This window comes from Penicillium chermesinum (assembly GCF_028974085.1).
Source record: "Penicillium chermesinum strain IBT 19713 chromosome Unknown utg000007l:1.0-2695246.0:1.0-2697696.0, whole genome shotgun sequence".
Lineage (NCBI taxonomy): Eukaryota > Fungi > Ascomycota > Eurotiomycetes > Eurotiales > Aspergillaceae > Penicillium > Penicillium chermesinum.
Genome location: NW_026695317.1, coordinates 1,225,018 through 1,236,614, shown reverse-complemented (window position 1 = coordinate 1,236,614; position 11,597 = coordinate 1,225,018). Strand labels below are relative to the sequence as shown.

The window sequence follows — 11,597 nt, the reverse complement described above, 5'->3', positions numbered from 1 at the left end:
TGAAACAACCATTGTACACCCTGTCCCTCCACCTCCCCATCACGAAATAGGGCTCGGAATGCCTCTCGATTTTGTGCATGAATTCCCAAGCCTTCATCCAAAATATGCTTATCTCCCTCTCCTCATTGATTTATCCAGTTACTCCATGGTCAAATTCACCTCGGTTATAAATTCACCTCGGTTTTAAACTCACCTCGGTTTAGCGCGATGTTTGGACGATCGATCATTGTAATTTAGAGGGGAAGGACAGTAACAGAATTGGCTTTGAAAATGGCTAGCTAGTACTTTGGATAGAAAGCGCGAGATTGATACGGATATTATTATCAATGGGAGCCAATCACTACTCCAGCAGAACAGTAGCCGCGCTATTATTTGAGATAATTAGTCTAGATAAGAAGTATAAGAAGAACGAACAAGGAGAAATTATAACAAAAACACAACTCCTTTCCTTCATCTCATCTCCACAGTTCGGGCAAAGACCTCTTATTCTAAAGGCGGTGACAATAAGCAAAATAAAATGACAATCATAATCATGACTCATGACTCAATTACCAGGGTAGGTCTAGTATGTTCCAGATACAGTTTAGTCAGTTTGACTACATTTACTTGATGGATTTCATCTAAATTATAATTTACTTGACACACTCCATATCAATCCCTTATACAGAAAATGTTCTCCCTTTTTTTGCCGTAGAGCCTCAGAAACGAACTTGAACCAGTCAGGCGACACATATCGGCCAATTAGTACAGACGATCCAGACGATACAGACCACTCAGGCGATACGGAGGATTCAGACGATTCAGACGATTCAGACGATTCAAACGATACGGACCGAACAGATGCAACATTTGGAAAAACAAAACGTGTTTCCAGGGATTGTGGATTCCTACCTGGTGATAAAGACGAGGAGGAAGACAGGCTTGAGCTATCCGGCAATCTAAACGCTCTTCAAAGATACCGCATAGTTGACTTTTATGATCAACTTGAAGAAAATTCCGACACCATTGATGATCTTGCTGCACATTCTATCTACTTTATCGAGGAAGATCTACGAGAAGTTGTCCAAGAAGAGATATCAATTCAATCCAATATCTCAAGCCAGGATAAAAATACTACTACAAGACTTGAATATTTGAATAACCGGTACTGGCTCCTCACACAGAAATGGGCCCATTGCTACAACTGTTTAGCAGATGGGACCCAGCAGAGAGGGTTTGATTTATGGCGATCTCATCCAAAATGGTACATGCACCAGGTACTGAGGGATGACTGTGCTCGCAAGAATGGTTGCTGTGCCCGTGGTTGTAACTGTTGCTGGATTCGCGAGCCTTCTTCCAAGCGAAAGCTTGGGGTTGGGCATTGCACTTCCGAATGTGACTGTTGCCAAAAAACTCAAGGCTTCAAGATATCCGAAGAAGATAAAAAGTCTCTGAAAGAGACAACCCAACGTCAGCTTCTGAGTATTCAAATGAACCGAATAATCCAAGTTGCAACTTTTGGCGTCATTGGCGAATGCTATGAGAATCCGTTTGATATGATTCGTGCCCCCCCCTGGGTATCCTTCCAAGGGGAAACCCGAACCACTTTGAGAAATATTGATGGAGTTCCCGACAGAAAGGACATACTATCCCAATTGCTTAAACATCGCTTACATATCAAAATTGATCCTGACTTCCCCAGTTATCAATGTGATTCTGTATCTTCCTGATTAGTTAATTGGAATACAGTAGCCATAATTTCGATTGGTCGTTACCACTCTGATTGCTTTTGATTAGAATAACGCAATAATACATCCATAAAATGGTGCTAATACCTATCCTTTATCTAAGGGTCATTCGAATAACGTCAGGGTTTGGCTTATCCCATAGATAAGGCCATATTATCACTCGGCCACTGACACTAGAACCCAATTAAATGGCACCGTCCCATTCTTCACTTATTTCTTACGTTCACATCCCACCACCCAATACGAGCCCCGTGGCCTTAACAAAGTGGAATAAACAATAGCCTTCATTCCTTGGCAGAAATGAGGAACGAGTGGAGAATATAGCTGCCACTTCTCGTTCTCGCAATGGAGATCCTTTCTCTGTGAACATTGGGTTGATGTCGAAGATGTCGTGGCGGGGATACAGAGACGAACTTTAATTGAGCGATGGACAACAGCAGACCAGGCATTCCGCGATGTAAGCTCAAGATTCTGAAGTGGGCATGAAAGAACGCCGTGACCACTGCCGATGGCCCTCAGTCTGTATCTTCATGCTCTTCCAAATAGATCGAAAAAATTGAAGAGATTCTTGGTGAGCAGATTGCGTACAGCTTCGTGAAACAATTTTTTTTGCACTTTTTTGCATGCATTCCTTTGCACAGTGCAATCATTTACGTATAGGATTTTGCTTGTGGTCAATGCTTGATGTTCTTGGGCATTTTATATTATAAAAGTTGCGCAAGGAGGATAAAATTGACGAGGAGAACCAATAGCTCGTTTCCGGAGAATATCTGCATGAAAGGTACATCCAGTAGGTATAGGTAAATCGCTCTTCGGTGGATCGAGGTCTGGAAAGAGCCAAATGAAGCGGATCGGTAGCACATGTCTCTTTCTTCAAAGCTTATATGCGTGATATATACACATGATCGATATGCATATTGATGCATGGGTTGTGATACAATATAAAGCAATCGTACAAAACCTCGGGTCCTGCCAGGTTGTAATAATTGGATTTAAACCGAAGCTCTTGACTATCGAGAGCATTCCACAATTACAATAATTGGAGAAACCCGTGCATTCTTTTCGCCAAGCTCTTAAACGCAGTCGTCTTTCATAATATGATTGTATCTGACAATCAGACTATAGTACCCAAGTGAGCCTTTGGAAGCCCAGATAATTGCCGCCGGTATTGCCCAGTTCGACGTTCCGAAACCAGTCTTAGGCCTAACAACCAGTTCCGAATTGGGCTACGTATGATTCGTACGGGACGGGACATTGTTCTCCTGTCTCGCGTACTCGAATACAGAAGGTTCCTTATTATCGATTCCTTTGCGTGACCTCAATATTTTCGGGACACATACATGAAACCTGGGAAAGGTACGCCAGTATTCTACATAGAAGACACCTTGCCAGCAGCATGTACCCATGGATCAGCAGTATAATATAGAGCAGTCATTCGAATCGTCTAGCACATACGACCATAGGGTGTGGAGAACAGGGCTTCCCGTCCGCTCAGCCGTACTTAAGCCACACGCCGGTCAGTTAGTACTATGGTGGGTGACCACATGGGAATCCTGACTGTCGTATGTTTTTTAAGCTTTCTTTTGCTCCTTCCTTTGAAGGATCGGAATTTTCATTTCTGTGGATTCCCAATTAGCAGAGGAAAGAAGATTAAAAGTTTTGGTGGAAAAGAAAGTAATGTTTAGTTATGTACTTCCAGGGATCATGAAGCAAGATCTAACCGCGTATGGTTTGGATAACTGAAGTAAAGTCAGTGAATTTAGGAACGAATGTATTGATAGTCAAGATGTTGGTCGCCATTAATATGACCATATAACATCTGGTATTAGGTCCTAGGCAAGTTTATCCTTTGCAGAACTCCAAAATTGGTCGACGACAGCCTTTGAATCAATCTTCTCCAACCTTGTCTCCTCAAGATGTATGTTTTCCATTTGTTGCTTAATTGTTTGAAGTGAAACTCCCATCACGCTGATTATTTCAACAAGCCATGCAGTCCGCCTTTCGTACCATCCTTGTTGAACGAAGCCAGTTTCGCGATCTTTGTACCCTCGCAAATATTCGTGTTGCAGCCAGAAGGCATATTGTGATATGTCGCATGTCAAGTTATACCCGGTGCTGGTAGTACAATCGACGCACCAACGGAAAGTGTCATTTTTGTAGTCGACAGTAAAGCCAGACTGATTTATCAGATAGACTGCACTATTAATTTCATATCTGAAAGGCGACTTACTTCGTATGTCCTTCTGCGGCTTGCAGCTCTTGCATCGCTTGCAACGCTAGCCTTGACATATCTCTCCTTGGCGAGATTCATCAACTGGCATCTGAGACTTTCCAAGCTCTCTGCGCTGTAATCCTCCATCTCTTGCTCCAATGTCATTATCGCCTGTCGCTCCTCGTGTAATGACCCTCCAAATTCCTTGGGCCTCGTCTGAGCGAATTCCCATCTTGATCTTAAGCCGGCCTCTCCCTGACAACAGACATGGGTTATCTCAAGCATATCAAAACGCATTCTGCGAATCAATGCCAGAAGCATCTTTTTACATGCCCCATACCCACATAGTTCCTCAATTTTTGAAAGCCATTCAAGAGTCCAGATAAATCTCGCCTGATTCCAGGAATAATTAGATCTGAAACTCAAATCGAAGGCGGAGGCGGTATGACAGCCATTAGTTGAACAAGCACATCTGCAGCTGTCCGTATGAAAGATGTCCAAACCTAACTGCAAGCAGAACCTCATTGAATCCACTGTATCCCAAGTGGTATAGTAAAAGCCGCTCAGCTCTGATATGAGCGAAAATATGATCGTGCGATCCTTATGGCTGACGTAATTGATATCAGTCCCGTTATCAACACAGCACCGAAGCAAGTCTGCATTCGAGACACGGCTCAAAATGGAGAAGATTGGAGTTTCGCCTTCACTGTTGGGTCTGTTAAAGTCATGAAAGCCGTGATTGACAAGAGCATGCAGCTCCTTCTCTGTTTTGACATAGTGCAAGAGGTTATTGCCATCTGTACCTCTATAGCTATCTGAGAATGTGAAATTCGAGTTTTCACAAAGATCAAGATAACCCACAAAGTATTTCTCTCTCGAACCATCAGATAAGGTGATGTTGTCGCTGTAAATCAATCTGAGAATAGCCCAACACACGCAATCCTGAAAGGCTTGTTCACAGTAGTATAGCTGAATAGTTTTCAGTGATTCGAGTATTAAATCCCAGTGTCCGCGGGCAGATGCGTAATCCACGAAACCCCGGTTCAAATATGTAGCCTGGGCCATTATATTTGCGCCTTTGGAGATGAGTAACTGTACGACCTCACTTACTCCCATCCCAGCTGCATACATTAGGGGAGTGATCCCCCATTCATCCCTCGAGTCCATATCAAACCCAGCATCCAGAACCATAGTGAATATTTCCGGATCGCAGACTGCGAGATGCAAGGGTGTTTGGCCTAGAAAGTTGCGGCAATCTTCCAAGCCGGACACATTTGAAAGGAGGGATCGCACGGTCGCTGGCGATCTGCGCAGTACAGCGTCATGGAGGGCTGTAGACCCTCCGAATTCTGAGAATTTGTATTAGGTCTGCATCGCTGCACGAACACTACGAGAACACCGGTTCTCTACTCACCCGGGTTGTCTTTCGAAATGATAGCAAGATATTCCAGGAAAAATGGGTCAGGTGTGAACTCTTCCGAAATCCAATTAGGTGAACAAGGCGAGGGCCATTTCTGGAACAATGGTGAATCTATACCACTGGCGTCAAATCCTAATTCAAGGATGGCCTCGAGTAACCCGATATGTGATCCTTCGCCTATCCACGAGGCGCAACGGATCAGTGTCCTATAGTTGAATCAGTGAAAGCTTCTTTTACCAGCACTTGGTGCAAAACAAACTGATTATCTTCATCCTCAAGTCTCATGTCTAACTCTTTGACCAAAAACCCCAACAAAGCAAACTGGTTATTCTGGTTATTCCATGGTCCATAACAGAGAAGGTCCTAGAATCTAATTAGCTAAATTTGACCTTGGAACATAAAACTTACCCGGATATAATTGTCTCCAGCTGGATTAATGTGCTGTGACAGAGGCGACGGCGATCTGTTCAGTCTCCGGAGTTGATCCTGCGCTTCTGAAAGTGGAAGAAGGCCCTTTCGACATCTCCATATAGTCTCAAATCCGGGTGATGTATAGTTCACGACTCGTTGCAAGCTAAGGGCGGGCCGCAAAGAATACTTTCTAGCACCGAGAATAAATTGGAAGTCTAGCAAAAGTGCCCATGGAATGCTGAACTTGTTGAAAGCAACCCTGAAGCTCAAACAAATTCCCTTCATGTCACATTTATTATTATCGCATTCCGCAAAGATCATCGAAATCGGAGTGTATTGCAGACCCCAATAACGGCCTGAGCTGCTCTCGGTCATATGGCATGAACAATGGCAGTGTCGTGCGACACAGGATTTTCGTCGAGTCACTGAAGATGCACTGGGCTGTGAGCGAGCGACACTCTCATTTGACGTGAGGGCCTTTTCATTCTCTCGGTTGCTCGTGGCAGTTGGGGGGAGTGTCGTGGGATATGGGGGAGTCGGCATGGTTTCCCGCGATACCTCTAGGGGGAACTGACACCGTGCAGAGTGCACTTGAGCTGAATATGAGCTAGAAATCTCTTGATGTCGCTCAATCATGAGTACTCACGTATTCATCATTTGGGTCATCCATATAAGCTTGTGTCCAATGTCATGAATCTCCTCGCGAATTTGCCTAGAAAGACAACCTTTCGCTAACTTCCAGTCGCCTTTCCAGCCAGCTGGCGCCCTGTGCATCTTCTCTTGTAATAACTTCAAAGCTTTGTCCATATCATGGTATATGTATTGACAGCTTCTAATTGCAAGATCAACAGACGGTTTCCCCTCAAAAGGCTGGAGGTCTTCCAAGAGCAAATTCAAGAACTCGAGACGGTGGGCGAGTTCCTCGAGTTCCTGTGATGCTTTGTTCCTGTTGTACTGATAAGTTCGTCTCAAAGAATTAACGTTGCTTGAAATTTGGAGGGCAAAGGAAGCAATGCCAACACCACCAGAGATGACTCCAACGAGCTCTGCCATTTTGAGCCTATCTTGGAGGCGCAGAGGGGGTGTCACAAAGGGATTTTGGATATAGGAAGCCGGAAAGACAGCGGCAATTTCATTCATCGAAATGAGGCTGAATCGCCACGTCACGCCTGCAGCTGCACAGTACTAGCCTGTGGCTGAAAGGGTCAGTGCGGGGTGGCATGATCCTCACCCACTCTCACCCTTTCTCACCCAGGCGGCACCCACCGACTATTCACCACGTTTAAGCCACACGCTGGTCAGTTAGTACTATGGTGGGTGGCCACATAGGAACCCTGACTATTGTATGTTTTTTTGGTTTTTTTTTTATCAAAAACCTTCTCTTGTTGCTCCTTCCCTTGGGGGTTGCAGTTTCATTCCTATATAGCACAAGCGTGGAGAATCTATAAGAAATGTCCCGAGCATCGCAGGACAGCCCCATTTTTACAAGGACTATTGGATACTTCTGGCTAGCATTCTGTCAAGTGTAATAGATCTGATTTCTAGTTCAGCTTCACTATATCATAAAGTGTTTTCAATCCATTATTTTATTGAATCTCCTTGTGAAGACAAAGCCCGGTCAACACAGCCTTTCAGCTCCTGAGCAAATATTTCCTCATTGTTGTTGGTGGGAACGTTGCTATGAGAGATTTCTTCTGTTTCCGAATAACATTCATCGCTATCGTCGCAGCCAGCAATCCAGTCATCATCATATACTGGCTCAGAATTCGGTCTTCCCTCATGATTTGCCAATACCCAGCGGAACGCTTCGAAGAATGCTGCATGCGATGCGTCCTGCGACGGAGAGAGAGCAACTGGTGGGCAAACGAATCTGTGAGTTTTGCGAGATCGCGCAACTTTAGATGGCTGCAAATAAACGGGTTCCTCCGCGCGAAATATGCGGCCATTGAGAGATGAGCCATCTTGTAATTGCCAGGACCAGGAGGTCTGGGCGAGACGGTGCCTTGAACATGATTTGTGCACACGAACTCGAAATGCACAATTTTTCTCGACAGTTTCGCCGGTAGGATACCATGGTGAAAAGGGGAGACTATTATAGTAAAGGCCATCATCCGCTGATGTGGGGAGATATAGAAGTCTCCAAGCATCACTTCTTCTGATAGCGTTGTCGCCGGAAGCTCGTCTATAGAAGTATGGCCCTGCGCCACATGAGTCCATGAAAGTCTGAGGAGAAGCTGTCCAAGGAAAGCCGTTTGGATCAAGAGGAGGTGTTCCACTCTTGACAAGATCGATGACCTTGGGCACAAGCCCACTTAGGGCAGCTCCCTCCCAAAGGCCCTTAAGTCGCGGACGGCGCATGCCGCATAAAAGAGCAATTATTTCATGATATCGCCCTGCGTTCTCTGCTATTCCGGTGGCTCTAGGGACCTTCTCCAAAATTGGATGCAGCCATGGACTGACAAGATTGCATGCAATGCTCGGTTCCCAAAACGATCCGCAGAGACTAGATATCAGGACACTGTAATTGCAACTCAGAGAGATATAATAAGCAAGGTCCCTGCCAGCCGAGAGATATTCGCTAATCAGATGTATGTTTGAAGAATGCTTTGCTTGTCCCTGGGCTGTTGTTGGTCGAGGAAGTTGGATAGTAATTTCGTACTGTTTATGTGTCGGAAAGGTCAATGCTGTTGCAAAAGCGGCCCAGCATTGTCCGCCCAAGTCATGTAAGGAGCAAAACTCAGCTAAGAGTTCCAAGGCAGATTGAGATGAAAGAGGGCAAAGAGGTGCAGTGCCCTCCTTTCCGGTACCGTTGTCCTGCCATATAATTCCAAACCCAGGCTCATTTTCTAAACAAAGTGACCAAGGTGAGATGTATGATGTCCCATTCCTCTGAGTAACAGTTGCTTTCCATCCTTTGGAAGGGGCTAAAATAGCTGCCCACCACCGAGCAGCTCTTTCATCTGCCTTGCCGATGTCGACTTTGATAGAAGACGTATCTTCCGCATTTGGATCCATGTCATAGCACCGCCAAGACGCAGCAGAGTCTGTGTAAACCATATCTGCGCCTTCATGCTGCTGCACCTCGATGAAATAGGCTGAGAGGATATAAGCCCATGCTAGTGATAGTACACCAATGAGATTTGGCGTTCTCCTCCCCCCCTGTTCCACTTGCTTGCAACCGTTGAAAGCAAGTTCCGGATAAATTGCATGAAATAGGTGATTGTACCCCTACCAACAAGCCTGCTTCGATATCCCTTGAAACAGCTTCAGCATTGCATTTCTCGGGCTCAGCCAAACTCGTTGCCGATGTCGCAATTGTAAGAAGCGCCTTTGTTATCTCGTCAGAGAGAGTAACTTTGTTGACTGCAATTTGCGTGGCTGGCAACGCTGGAACCTGTGACAGCATATCCTGTGGTACGACCGACCTAAGCATGATTCTATCTTGAAGAAGGGCAATAGCTTCGTCGGCTAGCGAATACCAGTACGCCCGAGCTTCATTTGTCGCAATGTCCAACTGCGCAGACGTTGGCTGAAGCTGATCCTCAACTTGTGATACCATGATTATGGCTTAACTCATGAATTCTGCCTTCCTTTTTCCTTCCTTTTTATTCGAGAAGGCCTTTGGAGAGAATACAAGTGGTATGGTGAGAGGGCAGGGGCGTCGTTAATCAGAGGTGATGAAGGCACGTGATATTCTGTTGCGCGGAAACAACAACGCGTTTTCTGCCGCTTGAAACTCGGCGGTGGTTGGTGAGTTGCGTGAAATGTATTACATCGACGGACCAATTTGTTGACTATCACGGTAGCTGGCCTGTTGTGGTAGGGGGCTGGCGTAGATCAGAAACAGAGCCTCTTCACCGGAATGAATTCCTTGTATATCTCTTAGAAAGCACCAAGTTGACTGGAATTCAACTTGATGTTTGATTTATATATAGCCTCATGTATTCCTCTGAAGCAATGAGGACTCAATCTCCCTTTTAAGCTACAGCACTTGCGGCCCACTTACGCGTTCGGAGACATCTCGGGGCTGATGATTTCCAAGACGGCAATGTACCTCGCTCTCACCGCTGACAGCGGAGCCTTTTCGCTTCGTTCTTCTCAACCCCCATTTGTATGTCCCTGCGGCCCCCTTCGGCCCATTTTGCTCGATTTGAAGGGTGGCCCGAGCAACATAGGACAAGGTAGCGTGACAACGCAGCTCGCCTCTGATGAAACACCTATCCATCTACAATATACATATGAAATCAGGTGCATTGGGTGCGCTAAAATAAAAATGTTAGCAGAGATGCTACCAATGAGTTGGCCCTAGCTAGTAACAAAGCATTCGATTATCTTCGCCACGTTTCTCACCGTCGCTTGAGAGCTCTCCGCAGTCATGTACTGGTAATTCTAACTTTGGGTTCTTGTGGGGTAGCACACATAGGCCGTAAAACAATATATAACAGTATCGCAGATTGTGGTCTTATGAAGGCTATATTACGATAGGCTCGAAGTCGGGGATGGGATAGGACTGGAGGCCAGAACGACTATGAATTTACTCTTGTCGGATCAGAAGATTGGCGTAAAGCATGCGATGGTTATTTCAAGCGGGAGGAACGTACGGTCAAGAAAGAGGCTGGACAGTTCAGTAGCGATTTTCAAATAGCTGCTACGTTCAAACAACACAGAATAATGGCAAAAAGTAAATGAAAAATGTAACACACTTCCCTCACGGTGTCAGCTATTTGATGCATACTAGTGGTAGTAGTACAAACCAAGCTGACAAGCACCAGCAAAGCTATCGACATTTCAACATTGGCACCCCATCAGTAGACCCGAATGAAATTCTAGAGTCCATTGTCCTTTCCGGCTCACTCAGTTCACCTCATTCATATTGCTGGCAGCGTAGTCGCGCATAGTCATGGCATCATGCTCGGCATTACGCTTGTTTGAACTACCCTCTAAGGCGTGCTTGTCCAGGGAGCTATCCTCCAAAGCATGTCCGTAGCCACGCTTGTGGGAATCACCCTCCAAAGTGCGCTTATGGAGGGAGTCATCCTCCAAATCACCGTCGAGACCTCGCCTGTTGATGGAGACATCGGGCATCTCATCTGAGTATCCAGCTCCACGCTTGTTGAGGGAGTCATCCTCCAAAGCATCATTGATACCACGCCTATTAATCGAGTCGCCCTCCAAAGCATGTCCGTAGCCACGCTTATTGGAATCTCCCTCCAAGGCGCGCTTGTTGAGGGAATCATCCTCCAAAGCATATCCGTCGCCACGCTTGTTGGAATCACCCTCCAAGGCGCGCTTGTTGAGGGAATCATCCTCCAAAGCATCGTTGATACCACGCCTATCAATCGAGTCGCCCTCCAAGGCATATGCGTTGCCACGCTTGTTGATAGTTGCGTCACCTTCGGGTGCATCGCCTAAGCCCCGTTTAGCATACATGTCCATGTGGGCGGCTCGCTTATTGATCATGGCAGGTTCAGCACTACCGCCAAGTTTGGTAATCGCCGGGGTCTCAGGCATCTCCTTGTTGACCATGGGAGCTGCGATAGCCAGACCAGCGGTCATGGACATCATGGCAACTGAGAATTTCATGATGGAGTGTTTGGGTCTTGTGTTGCGTCAGTAAAACAGATCAAAGGCCTCCATCAAAGAGACATTGCAGCTTACTTGATCTATGAAGATGTTTGTTTGAAAAGTTGTCTTGTATGTTGGTGAGCCGCCATAGGGGAATTTTGGCCAACTTTATAGCCATCAGGTTCCTTCAAAACTGCACAGAGAGCTTCAGTGGCGCTTGGAATTATGAGATCATATTGGGGTGACTTATCGTCAGCGGCCT

At 45.8% G+C, this 11,597-nt stretch overlaps 4 protein-coding genes across 4 annotated transcripts; 1 reads left to right on the top strand and 3 right to left on the bottom strand.

The window, feature by feature from the left end:
* Positions 1-3,559: 3,559 nt before the first annotated feature.
* N7468_009172 (ankyrin repeat domain-containing protein) lies at positions 3,560-6,823 on the bottom strand (the record flags this gene model as incomplete). The annotated part of the gene is made up of 7 exons (XM_058478468.1): positions 3,560-3,904; positions 3,958-4,194; positions 4,552-5,288; positions 5,354-5,565; positions 5,619-5,722; positions 5,768-6,029; positions 6,417-6,823. 7 exons carry the CDS (start codon positions 6,821-6,823, stop codon positions 3,560-3,562), a joined length of 2,304 nt encoding a protein of 767 aa, XP_058326798.1.
* A 528-nt stretch (positions 6,824-7,351) lies between these two features.
* N7468_009171 (uncharacterized protein) lies at positions 7,352-8,827 on the bottom strand (the record flags this gene model as incomplete). The annotated part of the gene is made up of 1 exon (XM_058478467.1): positions 7,352-8,827. One exon carries the CDS (start codon positions 8,825-8,827, stop codon positions 7,352-7,354), a length of 1,476 nt encoding a protein of 491 aa, XP_058326797.1.
* Positions 8,828-9,752: 925 nt separating this feature from the next.
* On the bottom strand, positions 9,753-9,995 carry N7468_009170 (uncharacterized protein; the record flags this gene model as incomplete). Its single annotated transcript, XM_058478466.1, has 1 exon — positions 9,753-9,995. The coding sequence occupies one exon, from the start codon at positions 9,993-9,995 to the stop codon at positions 9,753-9,755; it is 243 nt and encodes an 80-aa protein (XP_058326796.1).
* A 953-nt stretch (positions 9,996-10,948) lies between these two features.
* On the top strand, positions 10,949-11,182 carry N7468_009169 (uncharacterized protein; the record flags this gene model as incomplete). Its single annotated transcript, XM_058478465.1, has 1 exon — positions 10,949-11,182. One exon carries the CDS (start codon positions 10,949-10,951, stop codon positions 11,180-11,182), a length of 234 nt encoding a protein of 77 aa, XP_058326795.1.
* Between the last annotated feature and the right edge of the window lie 415 nt (positions 11,183-11,597).